Source organism: Balaenoptera physalus (genome assembly GCF_965194825.1).
Source record: "Balaenoptera physalus genome assembly, chromosome: 5".
NCBI classification, from domain to species: domain Eukaryota; kingdom Metazoa; phylum Chordata; class Mammalia; order Artiodactyla; family Balaenopteridae; genus Balaenoptera; species Balaenoptera physalus.
In genome coordinates this window covers 23,640,883-23,662,122 of record NC_138884.1, presented here as the reverse complement: position 1 = coordinate 23,662,122, position 21,240 = coordinate 23,640,883, and the positions used below count along the sequence as shown (strand labels likewise).

The following is a 21,240-nucleotide window of genomic DNA, read 5'->3' as shown; positions in this document are numbered from 1 at the left end:
CACAACCCACTGAACCAACATTAGCCACTGGGGGCAGACACCAAAAACAACAGGAACTACGAACCTGCAGCCTGCAAAAAGGACACGCCAAACACAGTAACTTAAGCAAAATGAGAAGACAGAGAAACACACAGCAGATGAAGGAGCAAGATAAAAACCCACCAAACCAAACAAATGAAGAGGAAATAGGCAGTCTACCTGAAAAAAGAATTCAGAGTAATGATAGTAAAGATGATACAAAATCATGGAAATAGAATGGAGAAAATATGAGAAACGTTTAACAAGGACCTAGAAGAACTAAAGAGCAAACAAACAATGATGAACAACACAATAAATGAGATTAAAAATTCTCAGGAAGGACTCAATAGCAGAATAACTGAGGCAGAAGAACGGATAAGTGACCTGGAAGATAAAATAGTGGAAATAACTACTGCAGAGAAGAATAAAGAAAAAAGAATGAAAAGAATTGAGGACAGTCTCAGAGACCTCTGGGACAACATTAAATGCACCAACATTCGAATTATAGGGGTCCCAGAAGAAGAAGAGAAAAATAAAGGGAATGAGAAAATATTTGAAGAGATTATAGTTGAAAACTTCCCTAATATGGGGAAGGAAATCGTCAGTCAAGGCTAGAAAGTGCAGAGTCCCATACAGGATAAATCCAAGGAGAAATATGCCAACATACATATTAGTCAAACTATCAAAAATTAAATACAAAGAAAAAATATTAAAAGCAGCAAAGGAAAAACAGCAAATAACGTACAAGGGAATCCCCATAAAGTTAACAGCTGATCTTTCAGCAGAAACTCTGCAAGCCAGAAGGGAGTGGCAGGACATATTTGAAGGGATGAAAGGGAAAAACCTACAACCAAGATTACACTACCCAGCAAGGATCTCTTTCAGATTTGACAGAGAAATTAAAACCTTTACAGACAAGCAAAAGCTAAGAGAATTCAGCACCACCAAACCAGCTTTACAACAAATGCTAAAGGAACTTCTCCAGGCAGGAAACACAAGAGAAGGAAAGGACCTACAATAACAAACCCAAAACAATTAAGAAAATGGTAATAGAGACATACATATTGATAATTACCTTAAATGTAAATGGATTAAATGCTCCCACCAAAAGACATAGACTGGCTGAATGGATACAAAAACAAGACTCGTATATATGCTGTCTACAAGAGACCCACTTCAGACCTAGGGACACATACAGACTGAAAGTGAGGGCATGGAAAAAGATATTCCATGCAAATGGAAATCAAAAGAAAGCTGGAGTAGCAATTCTCATATCACACAAAATAGACTTTAAAATAAAGACTATTACAAGAGACAAGGAAAGACACTACATAACGATCAAGGGATCAATCCAAGAAGAAGATACAGCAATTGTAAATATTTATGCACCCAACATAGGAGCACGTCAGTACTTAAGGCAAATGTTAACAGCCATAAGAGGGGATATCGACAGTAACACAATCATAGTAGGGACTTTAACACCACACTTTTGCCAATGGACAGATCATCCAAAATGAAAATAAATAAGGAAACAAAAGCTTTAAATGAAACATTAGACAAGATGGACTTAATTGATATTTATAGGACATTTCATCCAAAAACAACAGAATACACTTTCTTCTCAAGTGCTCATGGAACATTCTCCCGGGTACATCATATATTGGGTCACAAATCAAGCCTTGGTAAATTTAAGAAAATTGAAATCGTATGAAGTATCTTTGCCAACCACAATGCTATGAGACTAGATATCAATAACAGGAAAAAAATCTGTAAAAAAATACAAACACATGGAGGCTAAACAGTGCACTACTTAATAACCAAGAGATCACTGAAGAAATCAAAGAGGAAATCAAAAAATACCTAGAAACAAATGACAATGAAAACACGACGACCCAAAACCTATGGGATGCAGCAAAAGCAGTTCTAAGAGGGAAGTTTATAGCAATACAATCCTACCTCAAGAAACAAGAAACATCTCAAATAAATAACCTAACCTTACACCTAAAGCAATTAGAGAAAGAAGAACAAAAAAACCCCAAAGTTAGCAGAAGGAAAGAAATCATAAAGATCAGATCAGAAATAAATGAAAAAGAAATGAAGGAAACAACAGCAAAGATCAATAAAACTAAAAGCTGGTTCTTTGAGAAGATAAACAAAATTGATAAACCACTAGCCAGACTCATCAAGAAAAAAAGGGAGAAGAGTCAAATAAACAGAATTAGAAATGAAAAAGGAGAAGTAACAACTGACACTGCAGAAATACAAAGGATCATGACAGATTACTGCAAGCAACTATATGCCAATAAAATGGACAACCTGGAAGAAATGGACAAATTCTTAGAAAAGCACAACCTTCCAAGCCTGAACCAGGAAGAAATAGCAAATATGAACAAACCAATCACAAGCACTGAAATTGAGACTGTGATTAAAAATCTTCCAACAAACAAAAGCCCACAACCAGATGGCTTCACTGGCGAATTCTATCAAACATTTAGAAAAGAGCTAACACCTATCCTTCTCAAACTCTTCCAAAATATAGCAGAGGGAGGAACACTCCCAAACTCATTCTATGAGGCCACCATCACCCTGATACCAAAACCAAACAAAGATGCCACAAAGAAAGAAAACTACAGGCCAATATCACTGATGAACATAGATGCAAAAATCCTCAACAAAATACTAGCAAACAGAATCCAACAGCACATTAAAAGGATCATACACCATGATCAAGTGGGGTTTATCCCAGGAATGCAAGGATTCTTCAATATACACAAATCAATCAATGTGATACACCATATTAACAAATTGAAGGATAAAACCATATGATCATCTCAATAGATGCAGAAAAAGCTTTCGACAAAATTCAACACCCATTTATGATAAAAACCCTCCAGAAAGTAGGCACAGAGGGCACTTACCTCAACATAATAAAGGCCATATATGACAAACCCACAGCCAACATCGTCCTCAATGGTGAAAAATTGAAACCATTTCCACTAAGATCAGGAACAAGACAAGGTTGCCCACTCTCACCACTATTATTCAACATAGTTTTGGAAGTGTTAGCCACAGCAATCAGAGAAGAAAAAGAAATAAAAGGAATCCAAATTGGAAAAGAAATAAAGCTGTCACTGTTTTCAGATGACATGATACTATATATAAAGAATCCTAAAGACGCCACCAGAAGACTACTAGAGCTAATCAATGAATTCGGTGAAGTAGCAGGATACAAAATGAATGCACAGAAATCTCTTGCATTCCTATACACTAATGATGAAATATCTGAAAGAGAAATTAAGGAAACGGTCCCATTTACCATTGCAACAAAAAGAATAAAATATCTAGGAATAAACCTACCTAAGGAGACAAAAGACATGTATGCAGAAAACTATGATGCTGTTGAAAGAAATTAAAGATGATACAAACAGATGGGGAGATATACCATGTTCTTGGATTGGAAGAATCAACATTGTGAAAATGACTATACTACCCAAAGCAATCTGCAGATTCAATGCAATCCCTGTCAAACTACAAATGGCATTTTTCACAGAAGTAGAACAAAAAATTTCATAATTTGTATGGAAACACAAAAAACCCTGAATAGCCAAAGCAACCCTGAGAAAGAAAAACGGAGCTGCAGGAATCAGGCTCCCTGACTTCAGACTATACTACAAAGCTACAGTAATCAAGACAGTTTGGTACTGGCACAAAAAACAGAAATATAGATCAATGGAACAGGAGAGAAAGCCCAGAGATAAACCCACGCACATATGGTCACCTTATCGTTGATAAAGGAGGCAAGAATATACAGTGGAGAAAAGACAGCCTCTTCAATAAGTGGTGCTGGGAAAACTGGACAGCTACATGTAAAAGAATGAAATTAGAACCCTCCTTAACACCATACACAAAAATAAAGTCAAAATGGATTAAAGACCTAAATGTAAGGCCAGACACTATCAAACTCTTAGAGGAAAACATAGGCAGAACACTCTATGACATAAATCATAGCCAGATCCTTTATGACCCACCTCCTAGAGAAATGGAAATTGAAAAAAATTAACAAATGGGACCTAATGAAACTTAAAAGCTTTTGCACAGCAAAGGAAACCATAAACAAGATGAAAAGACAACACTCAGAATGGGAGAAAATATTTGCAAATGAAGCAACTGACAAAGGATTAATCTCCAAAATTTACAAACAGCTCATGCAGCTCAATATCAAAAAAATAACTACCCAACCCAAAAATGGGCAGAAGATCTAAACAGACATTTCTCCAAAGAAGATATACAGATTGCCAACAAACACATGAAAGGATGCTCAGCATCAGTAATCATTAGAGAAATGCAAATCAAAACTACAACGAGGTATCATCTCACACCGTTCAGAATGGCCATCATCAAAAAGTCTACAAACAATAAATGCTGGAGAGGGTGTGGAGAAAAGGGAACACTCTTGCACTGTTGGTGGGAATGTAAATTGATACAGCCACTATGGAGAACAGTATGGAGGTTCCTTAGAAAACTAAAAAGAGAACTACCATACGACCCAGCAATCCCAGTACTGGGCATATACCCTGAGAAAACCATAATTGAAAAAGAGTCATGTACCACAATGTTCATTGCAGCTCTATTTACATTAGTCGGGACATGGAAGCAACCTATGTGTCCATTGACAGATGAATGGATAAAGAAGATGTGGCACATATATACAATGGAATATTACTCAGCCATAAAAAAGAAACAAAATTGAGTTATTTGTAGTGAGGTAGATGGACCTAGAGTCTGTCATACAGAGTAAAGTAAGTCAGAAAGAGAAAAACAAATACCGTATGCTAACACATATATATGGAGTCTAAAAAAAAAAAAAGTGGTTATGAAGAACCTAGGGGCAGGACAGGAATAAAGACCCAGAGGTAGAGAACGGTCTTGAGGGCACGGGGAGGGGGAAGGGTAAGCTGGGATGAAGTGAGAGAGTGGCATGGACTTATATATACTACCAAATGTAGAATAGCTAGTGGGAAGCAGCTGCATAGCACAGGGAGATCAGTTTGGTGCTTTGTGACCACCTAGAGGGGTGGGATAGGGAGGATGGGAGGGAGACACAAGAGGGAGGAGATATGGGGATATATGTATACATATAGCTGATTCACTTTGTTATACAGCAGAAACTAACACACCATTGTAAAGCAGTTATACTCCAATAATGATGTTAAAAAAAAAAATCCTATCACTATCGCATTGTAATTTTATACAATTTACCCTGGACCGGATGAACTGAGTCATAGGCTTTGAACCTTATGTTCCTTTCCAGCTTTTATATACCAAGTTAGAATTTTTATGTGAACAAATATATTTTTAAAAGTGTGTAACTGTTACCGCTTTTAGACAGTGAGCCCCGTGGGTAGATGGACGGCCACTTACAGAAGGGGCAGTGGGCACGAGGTCGTTTTCTGTTCTTCCTGTCTGCATTGCTGTGTGAACCCGGACAGATTCATAAATGGATGGTTCCTCCACTTTTCTTGGATAGGGATGTTTCAGAACAATCAGAGTGCCTGAATGAAGACAAAAAAACATAAGTAGAATCCCCAGAAATAAGGTCCAAATGCTAACAACTGGATAACTGTGGTTGAATTGTAAAGTCTCTTGTTTTTTCATGGATTCACTTACTCATTTTCTCAACCTGTATCGAGTACGAACTACATGCCAGTCACTTAAGCCAGTTGCTGGAGATACAAAGCGGGATGAGACGATATCTGGCCTCCTCGTGCTGGGACAGAGCTAGCAACGAACATAGTCATTTAACTGAACGGGGTGATGAGACCAATGTCGGTCACGTGAACCAAGCATGCTGGGAGCCTATGTGGTAACTGTGCTTTTTAGGAGAGATGTCACTGGTGGCAGGGTAGAAAAAGTACCACAGAGACAAAAAGGTCATGCATAAGAAAAGCCTTTCTGTGGAATGCTTCAGAAACTCTTTCCTAGGGGAGGCAACACCGTTCTAGACCTTAAAGCTGTAACTGGAGGTTTTCCAAGTGGGCTTTACAAAAGCCATGCAAACAAAACTAATCAAATACTCCGGGTATAGGAGGATTTATTGCATTGCCCTACTTCTCACTAGTTTCAGAACAACTTGCAACAAATCAGTGGACCTGAAAAATATGAGCTCGTAGCATTTTCCGTAGTATCTCCTACCAGGTTGGGAGAAAATAAATTAACAGCTGGAGGAAATGAAGTCTTTGCTTTTCTTAAGTGAACATGAAGTGAATAGGCTGGGGCTCCTGTGTGATTACCTTCACTTCCATCTGGAGGAGGGGGGTCCTGGCAGAAAAAGGGTCCCCCCAGGGGCCAGGCATTGGGGGCTTGGGCAAGTCATTCAGAGGGCTGAGCGCTTTCAGCTCAACATTGACATTTCCCCCTTCTGCATCCTTCCCTTTCCCTAGTCAATCAGTCAGTCAGAAACTGGAAACTGACTACAAAAAGACTAAGTTAAGGGTTTTCTCCCCTTTGCTATGGCTTCTTGCCTTTTTAATTTTATTCAGGTCTTTTATACGGCAGGCCCAAGATTGTACCAGACTGGGGGAGATGCAAAGAATTCAGTAATTCATTCAACAAATATTTACTGAGCTCTACTAAGTGCCAGGCACTTGTCTAGGCCCTGGAGATGCAGCAACAGACAAAGGAGATGTAGCGTCTGCTCTCATGGCAGGGGAGACAGAAAAAATTTTGAAAAAAAGAATATGTCAAGTGAGAGAATCGTTATAAAAACCCTAACAGAGCAATGTAAAGGAACAGAGAGCGAAAAGAGAGGGGTTGGGGAGGGTGGTATTTATATCAGGTCAGGGAAGCCTTCTTTGACAGGGTGACAGAAAGCTCATAGAAAGTATAGACCTTGAATTGCAGTAAGAAAGAGACAAGGAGGAAAGGAAAATACCTCCTCTGCAGTTAAAAAACCCTTAATAACAATGATAAACCTACAAACAAAGCAAAACCTTTCTATGAGGCTTGAGTACATACAACGTACTGACTGCAAAAACAGAACCGTGCCTTCTGATACCTGGGCCCGGATAGTGCCCTGCTGTAAAGTGAGAAGGAGCACTGAGAACAGCCAACAGAGGGCTCTAATCTTGGCCCCAAAACAATACCCTCCTGCTCTCTCTGTACCCAATTCACCTCAGGAACCCTGGGAACACAGTGGAAAATGGCGTTTGCAGTTATCAGAAGCTCCAGTACTGCTCAGGCACATTGTCTGTGCTCCCTTTTGTCCGTGTGATTCTTTCATGAGAACAGATCCAGTCATATCAGGACAAGGGGCCAGTTACAGGTTTACAGTCATAATGAAAGCAGCAACACCTAAATCAAGAGCAGCCGTTATGCAGGCTCAGGGGCACTGTGGATGCAGCTGTGACATGGCAGATGCTTGGTGAATTTGGGGCTGGCTTCTAAGTGACCTACCCCAGAGAAACACCTCCTGGCAGCCACGCAGGCATCATGGAAAGAGACACCATGGCCACTCAGCACCTGTTAACTTTGGACATTCTATCACAAACTTCTGTTTCTTCCTCTGACAAGTGAGCATAATTACGCTTTCTTCATGAAGCTGTTTTAAGCACCAAATAGAGAAGTGTTTGTGAAAGGATTATAACAATGTTCGATGTTGTTATGCTTTGATATAGAGCATTTTTAAATCCTTGACTGAAATTCCAATGAGTGGCATCTTTGGGAATGTGGATTTTAAAATAAGTTAAGAAAGACCTCAGTGTAACGATGTGCTAAGAATAAAAATGGCAGTAGTTTAGTAGGCACTAATGACATAGCGCTAAGACAAACAGGTGCCTCTTAAACACTTCATCTGACAATGGAGGAGAGGGGGACCGGAGCTCAGGGCTCAAAGCAGCTCACAAATAAGAAAAAAAATGTGAAATCTTGTGCTTCATCTTCAAAGCTGATGCTAAATTATCATCCTATTCCATATGCTTAATATGAAAATAATATTTTAAATGATGCCCTAGAAAGATGCACCTGGTCAATCCTCTGTCCTTTTGCACAGAACCAAGCATACCCCAGGTATATGCCTACCTATACAGGTTTCCTACTGCAGCTGTAACAAATCGTCACAAGCGTAGTGACTTAAAATAACTCAAATTTATCATCCTACAGTTCTGGAGGTCAGAAGTCTGAAATGGGTCTCACTAAAGTGAAAGTATCGGCAGGGCTGCTTTCCTTTTGGAGGCTCTAGGGGACAATCCATTCCCTTGCCTTTTCTAGCTTCTGGAGGCTGCCTGCATTCCTTGACTGGTGGCCCCATTCCTCCATCTTTAAAGCCAGCAACAGCGGGTCAAGTCCTTCTGATACTGCCATCTCTCCAGTTCTCCCTCTTCTACCTCCATCTTATAAGGACCCTTGTGATTACAGTGGTTGCTCCTGATTATCCAGGATAATCTCCCCATCTCAAAGTCAGCTAATTAGTAGCCTTAATTCTATCAGCAAACTTAATTCCCTCTTGCCATGTAATGTAACATTCACATTTCTGGGGACGGATGGGAATGCTTTTGGGGGGGGTCATTATCCTCCTTACCACGGTATCAGTTTCTGGGAGGTAAGCATAGCCATAGGGGCCCATTGTGCTGCATTGTAAGGACCTCTGGGCCAGGGTTGCTGCCTGAGCCTGCAGTGCCGTAACCACTTGGTACTGTAAAGCCATTGCCTTTCCAACACGTGCATTTCCAAGCCCTGTGAGTCCCTTCAGAGCAGGTATGGTGCCAAATTTATCTTTGTATCCCTACCTCCTGGTAGAGTTTCTGACGTAGGGAAGGCTTGATGAGTGAATGGATGAATGAATGCCACAGTAATTCAGATTTAAGGCGGGGAAGAGCCTGAGATGAACCAGGCTCTTCCAGGTCCATGATTACCCTGGTCTGGGGCAAGGACAGGACAGGACAACAACTCCAAATTCGGCTCTCCAAATCTCCACTGGGGGGACCCAAATTCTATCTTGAAAACTTCCTCTGAAGTTTAACCAATGAATAGCTAAGCTAAGGTAAATGATATTGAGTCAACCAGGAAAGCAGAATTGACCATAGATAGATATTAACTAGTAAGACCATGAATGAGGCTAGATTGAATGGTGGAATGAAGAAAATGACAAACTACTTATAAAATGATAACTTCCAGGACTTCCCTGGTGGTCCAGTTGTTGAGACTCTGCGCTTCCAATGCAGGGGGCATGGGCTCGATCCCAGGGCGGGGAAGTTTTGCATGCCACATGGCGCAGCCAAAAATAAATAAATAAATGAATAAAATAACTTCCACTGATAAAAATATGGCCTCTTGAGAAACAGGTCTCCTTAGCCAACTATTCTGCCCAAGGAAGGGCCAATATATGGACTTCTTGGCATGGCTGCTAGGCTTACAATGATTTCCCCTTTTGTAGAGATCGTCCCATCCCCTTACACAGAAGTAGACCCCAAAGACCCTGGCCCTCCTCCACAAACACCTAACCTGGACACACTCATTGGACCAATCCAGGGATCTGCTTTGTCACTTCTCTGGAAAAAAGGTCCACTAACTTCAGTTTCTGAGTTCATGAAGAAGACTTGTTTCCTGCCTTTGACATGAAAGCTGGTTTCAGAAACGCTCAGTGGAGGTACGTTTTTGAGATGATCAGAGCAGGAGGAAGGCAGGCATTTCAATTTGCTGAAAGCTACAGAGTTGCCATGGTCGCTGGGCTGATTACTTACTGTCTCTCGTGGTTTAGCTTGCCCTTAAATTCTGAGCTGATATACGAATATCTTTCCAAAAAATTCCACTTTTCTCCCTGTATCCTTCTTTTTCTTTTCCTTTTTTTTTTTTTAAATTCAGTTAGCCAGGGTTACTTTCTATCATTTGCAGTCAAAGGAAACTTATCTAATGTTGCCACCACAGACTCATTATATAAGTTCCACCCAAGGTTCAAGACAGCACGTTGGCTCCATAAGAGAGAGCTCTGGGTTAGTGATATTCAGACAAAATTAACCCCAGGACTTGGTTTGAAGATTCAGATAAAAGGCAACAGGAGACAAGGGTTGGTAGAGGGAGAAGAGACACAGATCTGCAACCACAGGTTGGAACTCTCTGTAAGTTTCACTTCAGTTTCTGAACTGCATGAAGGAGGAGACTGCTGTTTCCTGCCTTTGACATGAAACCTGGTATCAGAAATGCTTGGTGGAGGTATATTTTTGAAGTGATCAGAGCAGGATCGAGGCAGGTATTTAAATTTGCTTTGGCTGAACTGCAACTTACAGGACACCTACTCAGAGTGTAATACTATGAGATTGCATTGAAGGACTCCTTATCTTGTATCCCAGCAGGAATTCAGAAAAAGAGTAAGGACAGTCTCAAGCCTTAGGCATTGGTTTGATATCTAAAATAGAGAGTAGGGCAGGGCACATATAGCTCCTAAAAAGGAAACTTTTGTTTAGAATATTTCTTTTATGCACTAAAGCTAGTATTCAATACTCACTCAGCCAGGTTGCCCACCTAGACTGTAAAACGTTTGAGGGCAATGATGATACCTGTTTCATCACTGTGTTATCAGTGGCCAGCAATGCCCAGCTCATAGCTGGCACTCAATACGTATTTGTTAATTATGAATTAAATTAAAGTAAGATTATATCCATCCATGTTTTACTATTGCCCTCAGGTTCAGAAAACAAACTTTCCATCTGGCGTATGCATGGTGGGTTCCTCCATCTCCTCCCACCATTGGGAAGTGACTTTCTAAGGGGGTTTATAAGAATATTTAAGATCTTTCTCTTTTCTTCTTTGCTACCTTTTCTGCAAATAAACTTGAACTCATCATAAAAGGGGGCTAGTAAAACCACATTCATTTATAGATGAAGGGGTTTTAATATTGGTTTTAATATTAAAAATATTAAGAGAAGAGAAATATACTGAGGTAGGAAAAGAGAAATATACTGAAGTAGGAAAAGCAGACCAGTTAGCCAGAGAAAAAGAAGTACTGTTAAACAACCAAGTCAAATCAGGTCACTTTTTTTTGAGTACTTGATTATACCTTTCAGATGAATGCACTATGGAACTGGCTTAAAATTTGAAGAGGACATCACAAAGATTTGATAAACACTAATCCAATTGTCCCTAAACCAACTCTTCATGATATGCCAAAGACTATACTGCTCTTACATATAATTATTGGAATGAATTACCATAAAAGGGCTTCATTAAATAACTAATAATAATTAAGTATTTATGCCATGCTAAGAATCATTCTAAATATGCCTCATCTCATTCAATCTTCACAGCAAGTCATTAAGATATCAACTATTACCATCAGCTCAGTTTTATAAGATGATCAAACTGAAGCTCAGAGAGGTCACATAACTTGCCCGAGGACACACAGTTAGCTGATACATGGCAAAGGCTGGAGTTAGAACTGCGAGTTCACATATTTACTCATCATACCATACGTTTTTCTCAGCCTTGGTGATAATGACCACCATGGAAACTCTCTACGGCAAGTGAAATGTTGTTCTTGGCTATTGTGGGCAAGAGATCACATGTATAAATCAAAATTCGAAGAAGTGGATTCTTTAAGAGGCAGCTTGAGGAACGGAGAGGGGAGTTTTTGCTTCAACATTTCTCACCAGGCCTCAGTTTCTTCATTTGTAAAGGAGAATGAAATGGTCTCTGAGCTCCCTTCCAAATCCAACATTCTGTAAATCTAGTTAAAAGCATAGGCCCAATTGAAGGGCAAGAAATATTATGATGCTTAGTAACAAAATGTTTACCCTGTTTCTGCAAATGCACAATATTCACTTGATATACTTTAGTCCTGATGTCATTTTATTTTTGCCTCTCATTTTTCTTTTCCTCCATCTTCTCTTCAAACTTTAAATTTTATTTTACTTTACTGTAATTACGTAGGCTATTTTATATCTTTTCTGGAGAGGCATGAATGAGATGGGGCTAAGTATTTGGGGGCCATTTCCTAGTCAGCCTTTTTTATGTTTTATGATTTCCTAGTATAATTTCTCCAATGGCAATTTATGTAAATAAATTAAGAACAGCAATAAACACGAAGACAGAAGTTCAAATTGAGTCTCATTCTTTAGAACAATGGCTTTCTATCACATACCAAAAATATTAAAGGTTTTAAAGAGACTGAGGACTAAAACATGTATTGTAGGTCTGCCGTATCCTACAAGCATTCTGTTACATCATGTGGCAGGGGTTCTTCCCATCCAAATCCGTTCAAGGCCATGCTGTGATGTGGCAATACCGTATTGCAGTGTCACTGTGACACCAGTTTCAGGAGACAGCAAAATGAGTGGAAAGCACACACACTTTAGAACCAGTTAGCCTGGATTCCAGTCTCAGCTCGGATGCTTTCTATGTGTGCAGCTTGGGCAAATAAATTAAAATCTTTGAGTTTTTATTTCCTCATCTGAAAATGGGACCACTTTACACATTATAGTGGGTGGTCCAGAAGATTAAATAACTTGGTATATGTGAAAATATCTAGTAGCATACCTCAAACTTAGTAAAACTCCACAAAGATTTGTTTCATTCTCTTCCTTGCCTGCTTTTTCCTTTTTCAAACACACCTCATCTACAAACTAAGAAGATTTATATTTTTGGCAAACATAAACTAAAGAAGTGACTCTGGGTTGTGGTTTGGCAACATTCTAAGTTGTCACCAATTATTTTCAGAAGTGTCACATAATTCTCAAATTAAAATTAATTTTAAATTAATTATTTTAAAATGCCGTCTGGGTAAAATGGCTGGTATTGCAAAATAATATAATAACTGTAGCAGTTATTAAAAGGTTGGGAATCCCCATGTCAAAACAAAAAGAGAAGTGGAAATTTGACATTTAAGAAAGAACCAGATAGGATCTTCAAAATTGAGAACCAATTACTATAAAGGGTAAGCACAAACACAGCACACTTGACTTATACCATATTTTTTTCATGCTAGTTGTTAGGTGATTAAAATCACAACACAGTAATTCCTATAATAAATTGTACAAGACAATTTCATGTACAAAAGTATTGCAATATAAATAAAAGGTAATGGGAAAGGCAATTTTGTTTTAATACTATTTGGACATTTAAGGGTAAAGATAAATGGTGTCTACATTTTCCAAGATGACACTCAGTCAGTTACAAGAGGATACAGTAAAAATTAATAATGGACCAAACATATTCATCCTAAAAAAAGTCTCAAATTTCCAAATCTATTTGAGTTGAATTTAGAAGCCTTGTACAAATACGAATAGAAGTTTTACATAACATCTTACTATTACAAATGAAAGGCAGGGTCTGAATTTGATCATTACTGAGCATACATACGACGCAAATCATCATTTTCAAATTATGCTCTGTATACACTTTGGAAGTAAAACTTAATTGTCAGTAGCTTGTTAGTTGCGACGCTGCCATGAAAGCTGCAACGCGGGCTTTGGTAATGGGATACCCACCACAGAATGCTGTGGGTAATGATTAGCATTTATTCTTTTAGGTGCTGGGACATAACAGGGAAAAAAAACTGACAAAAATCCCTCTTCTCATAGAGCTTACATATGAGTGTGAAGGTTTTAAAAAAATAAATGAATTAAAAATATGTTAGAAGGTAAATGGGCCATTGAAGAGAGTAAAGCAAGTGGGTACATTGTATATATCTCTACGATATACTTGGGAGATGATTGGGTTTTGAGAATGAGAAATATCTTAAGAGAGTTTATGGGTATTCATAAGGAGAGATTAGAGTGAACGGAAACTTTAATGGAGATTAGAGAGATTAAATGTAGATTACAACAAGGGAAAGGGAAAATTATAATAATAGAATCTTAAAGTTGTCAGGAGGGTTAGATCTTGCTTACAGAATCTTCATTCTTTAGCTTAGGAGGCAGAAATCCTGGGAGTTTAAATAATAGGAATAAAATAGGAAAAAGAAATCTTAAAAGAGTATTCATCCCTTTAGGTTAATACTTTTACCTATCCTGAGAGCAAATATTTTCTTATGACCCAGGACCAAGAATTCTGGTTTCACTCTACTGAAGACATTAAATAGATATAAGATTGTAAGGCAGAAGTGTACGGTTGTTGTTTATTTGGACATCTTCCCTGTTGCCCTCAAAGGTGATGCCATTCCTGCCGGTGAATGAGTGTGAGAAAGTCTCTCTTAAATAAACTCACTGCCCAGGACCTGGAGGGCGAGGCTGGCCTGAGCTGGGCTGGTCTGCAGAGTGGCCTGAAATACTCAGTTCTAGTCCTTCCCATTCTGGGGATCTGGAGGTCAGAACCCTGGCAGGGTCTCATCCATCGTGCAGACAAATGCTTCCCCTGGTGATCCTTAACCGAACAAAAATTTTAATAAGAATTTACACTTCATCTGATGATGAAGAAGGAATCATCAGCCTGGAGGTCTCCTGATCACTGTAAGCCAATTCTTTTAAAATTTTTAATTGAAGTACAGTTGATTTACAAAGCTGTGTTAATTTTTGCTGCACAGCAAAGTGATTCAGCCATACATATATATACATTCTTTTTTATATTCTTTTCCATATGGTTCATCACAGGACACTGAATATAGTTCCCTGTGCTGTACAGTAGGACCTTGTTGCCCATCCATCCCATACATAATAGTTATTTATCCATTCATCTGTCGATGGACATTTAGGTTGTTTCCATGTCCTGGATATTGTGAATAGTGCTGCTATGAACATAGGGGTGCATGTATCTTTTTGAATTATAGTTTTGCAGGAGCCAATTCTATTTTTTAATTGACGTATAATTGATGTACAGTGTTGAGCCAATCTCTGCTGTACAGCAAAGTGACTCAGTTATATATATATGTGTATGTATATATATATACACACTCTTTTTTAAAATATTCTTTTCCATTATGGTTTATCCCAGGAGATTGGATATAGTTCCCTGTGCTATACAGTAGGTCCTGTTGTTTACCCATTCTAAATGTAATAGTTTGTATCTACCAACCCCAAACTCCCAGTGCATCCCTCTCCCTTCCCCTTGGCAACCACAAGTCATTTCTCTATGTCTATGAGTCTGTTTCTGTTTCATAGATAGGTTCATTTGTGTCATATTTTTGATTCCACACATAAGTGATATCATATGGTATTGGTCTTTCTCTTTCTGACTTACTTCACTTAGTATGATAATCTCTAGGTCCAACCATGTTGCTGCAAAATGGCATTATTTTGTTCTTTTTTATGTCTGAGTAGTATTCCATTGTATGTATGTACCACATCTTCTTTATCCATTCGTCTGTTGATGGATATTTAGTCTGTTTCCATGTCTTGGCTGTTGTGACTAGTGCTTCTATGAACGTAGAGGTGCATGTATCTTTTTGAATTATAGTTTTGTCTGGCTATATGCCTAGGAGTAGGACTGCTGGATCATATGGTAGTTCTATTTTTAGTTTTTTAAGGAACCTCCATACTGTTTTCCATAGTGGCTGTACCAGTTTACATTCCCACCAACAGTGTAGGAGGGTTCCCCTTTTCTTCAGGAGCCAATTCTTTCTTTCTTTTTGGCTGCGTTGGGTCTTCATTGCTGCGTGCCGGCTTCTCATCGCGGTGGCTTCTTTTATTGCGGAGCACAAGCTGTATGTGCAGGGGCTTCAGTAGTTGTGGCTCACGGGCTCTAGAGCGCAGGCTCAGTAGTTGTGGTGCAAGGGCTTAGTTGCTCTGCGGCGTGTGGGATCTTCCCGGACCAAGGGTAAAACCCGTGTCCCCTGCATTGGCAGGCGGATTCTTAACCACTGTGCCACCAGGGAAGTCCCCAGGAGCCAATTCTTAAATGAACAAGAAGAGATCTGTTCTTAGAAGATGGAATCCCAGTTTCCATTCACTGTTATTCATAGGCCACACTGCTGACTCTGTGACTTCCAAGGACCATCTGGGTTTAAAAGCCATCATAGCTTCAGCAGGTTATCTTGTTTCCTGAGGCTTATTACTCCCAGAGGGCATAACAGAAGCTCATATGTCATGGGTTTTGCCCCTTGTTCCCAGCTTTGGTGGCTTTGCCTTCAGCTGGCAGGGACAGATAAGAGGAATATTTCAGAGTTACTGGGATTTAGCTCAAGAGCTGGAAGCCAGTTTGTCAAGTACATATCTATCAGCACCCAGGGTCTGTAGCAGGGGTTTAAATATCAGCAAATTCCAAACTGGGTAATGAATAGAACAGAGGAGAGGCAATGGAGAGCAAAAATCTCAGTTTCCTAAGTTTATTGCAATAAATAAAATAACAATTATAGTGATGATAAGGCTACAGCAAGTTTCAGCTTTTTTTTTTAATTTTTGAATTTTATTTTATTCATTTTTTTATTAGGTTCTTATTAGTCATCCATTTTATACATATTAGTGTATATATGTGAATCCTAATCTCCCAATTCATCACACCACCACCACCCACCCTCTGCCACTTTGAAGAAAACTACCATAGGTGTCTGGATTACAAATCTTTATAATCCCTATTGCATTAATAACAAACTTTCTTTAGTCAGATTAATCTATTTGCTGGGAAGCTTAATATTGACCCAAATATAACACTGAGGAACCTTTATTTTGGTGCAGTCTTAGGTGATCCTTTCACCTAGTGATTGGATCAGTGCCAGAAAAACTCAACCAGATGGATTTGGAGGGCATTATACTAAGTGAAATAAGTCAGACAGAGAAAGACAAATACTGTATATCACTTATATGTGGAATCTAAAAAATACAGCAAACTAGTGAATATAATAAAAAAGAAGCAGACTCACAGACATAGAGAACAAACTAATGGTTACCAGTGGGGAGGGGGAAGAGGAGAGGGACAGTATAGGGGTAGGGGGTTAAGAGGTACAAACTATTGTGCTTAAAAAAAGCTACATGGATATATTCTATAGCACAGGGAATATAGCCAATATTTTATAATGACTATAAATGGAGTAAAATTTTTAAAAATTGTGAATCACTATATTGTACACCTGTAACATATAGTATTGTACTTCAACTATACTTCAATTAAAAAGAATTTAAAATAAAACAAAAAAAACTTTAAAAAAAGGGGGTTTTGAAACCTGCTAGTAGGCAGAATATGTACTTTTTCATAACTTGGAGAAAGTCTGGAAAGGAGTACGGAGAATGACCAAAGATACTGAAAATAAAGTCTAGAGGGAGAGTTTAAAAGAAGGGAGCTGATTTTGCTTGGTGAGAGAAGAGGAGGCTGGAAAGTAACAATGGTAATGGCTTCGAAGGATACAAAGAGTTGCAACTCACAGTCATCATTCATTCATTTATTCATTCACTCACCCAAAGCACCACGCACTGTACCAGGACCTGGGAGACACAGAGAAGGACAAAAATTGAAGTAGACAAAACAGAGTCCTTGGCTTCAACATCTCCTCTCCATTGCCAGTGACCAAGAATTGAACGAAAGTGAGTGTAGGTTGGGACACAAGTCGGAAATAAGTTTGAAGGGAAGGGATTTGAAATTGAAATGCTTGCCAAGGCCAAAGTAGCAATGGAAATAAAATCATTGCCAATTGCCCTTTGTTTATGAGAATTATTGCTGGTTAAATGATAAAGTAATTTTCAGGGTTGATTAGGAGGATTTCCACCAGAAAAAAAAAAGATGATTGCTTCAATTTTATGGTTTGAAATAATCTATCAAAGACCTTGTATGGTCAGTATAAAGTAAGTCAACTATTTTGTGGTTTCCACTGTGCTTTTTGTCTTTCCTTGACTCTGTGTGAGTCATATCAGGGTCTATTCAGGCCACAGAAATAGCAGAAAAGGAAGAGGCACTGGTGGCATTTCTCCCAGTGTGATCAACAAAAAGCCCACTAACCAAGTTTACCATGAAAATGAGTGTGTACAAATTCACAGCAACTGACTCTGCTATTAAGGCTTGAATTCCTCTTGTGCTTGGTTCTTGGAACTGTCCAATTTTTTGATTAACTGAGAATTATCAACATTTAGGACATAGAAAATTGTGATTCTATGTCACAAATACAGAGGAAATCTTTTACCTTATTTAAATAGTATAGACAAATGAGTTAGATAATTTAAATACCAAGAGAGTGTGTTTGTTTTTTAACTTGAATTTTCTGGTTTGATTCTAACCACCCAGAAAGGAAATTTTAAACTATTTCCAGCCATACTTAAGTGCCATGTAAAAACTTATCAGAAACCAAGACAAGAGAAACAGAATTTTATGATGAAATTAAGGAATTGTCCAGGGGAGTAATTTCTGGTCAGTATTTTTAATATTCAATGATCGTTGAGAAATTGCATTTCATTTTAAAATGCTCAAAAACTGCTCAAAATGATCGTTTTTGGGTCTCCCCAATATGCAAACTTCTCATACCTAAACTTCTGAGGAATCAAAAAGTTGTTCTTTCCTTTGTTCTTTCTTTGTTTACTGTATATATCATTATAAAACAAATAGGTCATTTTAAAGAAATGTGTGCTTTTAATCAATCCATTAAATAACACATTCTGAGAAAAATACCTATTTTGTATAAGGCACATTGTTTTCTCCTAAAAATAATACTAACATACTGACATATATATATATATATACTGAAATATATATATATATATTTAATGTAGCATATGGCACTGTAATTGGAAAAAAAGTTTCTAAACATATCCAGTTGCATATAGTATGCACATAATTCAATAGAAGTGACAACTATTTAATTGAAACCCGCTTTGTCCCGCCTCCATCCTGAAATGATATCTCACAGGTCAAGTATCTGTCCATAGCTTACCTGTCTCACTTCCAATCAAAGGCTGATTTGCAAAATGCTTGACAAAATCCTTCAAAGATGAGAATTCATTAAAGCCAAATTTAAATGAATATCCAGTATATTCAACGTGAAAGTGTTTGACAGAGTCTTTGGCTCTAAAAGGGAAAAAAATGTTTAATGTTATTTAAGAAACGAGTATCTTTTTTGAAGGGGAATGTAACCTTGGGCATTAGCATCACCATTAAACCCTTCTAAAAGCTGAGAGTTATGACACAATCACTGGAACCCCTGGCACTTAAAGAACAGCGCTGGTTTCTTCGGACAGAGCGTGTTCTCAATTTTTCATTCTAATGAAAGACAAGAGCCGGTGCTCCCTGTGTATTCTCTGACTTGCCGAACGAGTCTTTGAACATTAACCTCTTAAGGGGCATGAGTTTAAGAAGGGCAGGAAGAGAGATGATAGAAATGGCAAGTCACTCCCTCCTCAAATTCTTCTCTGTGCCTGGCCCTCCTTTGGGAGTCAATCCAAATTCTGCTTCTGTCACTTAATCAGTTATGTGAGCCCAGCCCTTTGCCTTCCGTGCCTATTCCTCTGCCTGCTGAATAAGATATCAGATTTCCTACATTGTCATTCTCCACTTCATTTTTGGAATAAGGCAGAGAATTAAATTTTAAAAAATGTATATATATATATACTTGATTTGACCCAATCCTATCTGTCTAGCCTCACTTCCACCATTCCTTTCTTGCAGGGCATGCTCCAACTTTAGCAAGCATCAGAAACCAGAAGCACCTGCCGGGCCCAGATTTCTGGGCCCTATCTCCTGAATTCCTGATTCAGTAGGTCTGGGGCGGGGCCTGAGATTTGTATTCCTAACCTGCTCTCGGGCGATGCTACTGGTCTGGGGACCGCACCTTGGGAACTGCTGTAGTCCAGCCGTGCCTACTATTCTCCTAGGAGTTTCCGCCTTTGTCCCTTAGCTCGTACAGTTCCCTTCACCTGTGACTTCTTCCACTTTGTTTCCGATCAAGTTTCAGTTCAAATGCCACTTACTCTATCAAATATCACCTGCTACTTCTGGCTTGAGTTACTTGCCTTTTCTCTTCTCAACAACCCAAGCACTTACCTTGTTTTCTTTCACGGCATTTACAGCGCTCTACTTTGTATTAAGGTATTTGGATATGGCCCCTGTGAGGCTATACTTCCTGATGTCAAGGTCTTTGAATCTTCTACAGCACTTATCAAAATGGTAGGCACAGAGCGGATGCTTTGAAATATTTATCATTAAGGAAGCGAATGACCAAATGAATAAAAACAATCATTCTCCTGAGCTGGTCTGTGATTCCTCTTACTTTTGCTGGTGGTTATTATTTTTTAAAGCATTTCCAAGTGCTTGTAATGGAAATTAATATTTTATATTTTACCTTTGTATATAGATGTAATATATATGTCATCTCTTTGTAAGGAGCTTACGATCTAATTGTTCAGGCGAGACATAGAAAAGTGAAAAGTTAACATTCTTTTAGCCAACAATTCCACAGATTTGTTTGAGATCTGGGGGAGATCCATGCAATAACGGCTCAACAATCTAACCACTTTAATGTAATTTTAACATTTGCTGTTGATTTGAGAAAGCACAATTCCTGTTTCCCCCAAAGCAGAATTCTATTTTTGGTGAATATTTTTCCCAAAAATGTTTTTTAGAAAATTTGTAAATAAAATAAAACAATAATGGTTTGAGGTTATTGGCTGGGTGGCCGAGGGCAATTACATGGAGTCCTCACATCACCATTCTGACCCAGGGGCAACTCTCTGTGAACCCAGAAAGACTTGCTACATGTCAGTGGAAGCCAAGGGGACAGATGCTGACAGATAACCAGTGACTCTCCCTGATTATCACATGACTAGGTCACCTTCTCTGAAAGGGAGGCCAACCAGGAGAAAGGGGATGGGAGAGAAGCCCTGAAAGGACTGGACGATCACTGTTTTGAGCAGGGCATACCTGGTGGGGACTAGATTAACTTTCTTAATAGGGGAAATGGAAATTCAAGAAAGGCCAGTCCATTTATAGAAAAAAACTAAAAGTTGCATACTGCCTGCTTCAGTTTGTGATTATGAAAATTGCACAGCCACAAGTCATTCTGATTTTCCAGAGGAAGCAAGGAACAGTGAAAGGGGCACTGGGCCAGGTTTCAGGGATGTGATTCTGGTGCTGTTTCTATCACTGATTTATTGGGTGGAAGACACTTTACCACTTCAGGTTTCAATTTCTTCATCAGTCAAGCAAGAGTTTTGGATTAAACAACTCATAAAATCTCCTTCAGCTCTAACATTTTTTTCTCCACCAATGGAAGGGGCAAGAATGTTTTTTGCAGGCTCACCACTCAGAGCTTGTCATCCTCGGACCTGCTGGTCTAGCAGGAATCAAGAGAATTCGGTTCTCTGGCAATCTGAGTGTGACCATGAA

General features: G+C 38.8%; 1 protein-coding gene across 2 annotated transcripts in view; it reads right to left on the bottom strand.

Annotated features, from left to right (window-relative positions):
- The window catches only part of DAPP1 (dual adaptor of phosphotyrosine and 3-phosphoinositides 1), a 58,685-nt gene that overhangs the window by 16,849 nt on the left and 20,596 nt on the right, over positions 1–21,240 (bottom strand). For both annotated transcript variants that reach the window (XM_082462362.1, XM_082462361.1), the window contains exons 3-4: positions 18,794–18,927; positions 5,440–5,570 (exon numbers count right to left, since the gene is read on the bottom strand). In XM_082462362.1, the coding sequence (XP_082318488.1) occupies positions 5,440–5,570; positions 18,794–18,927 (265 nt within the window). The remainder of the gene's footprint in view (positions 1–5,439; positions 5,571–18,793; positions 18,928–21,240) is intronic.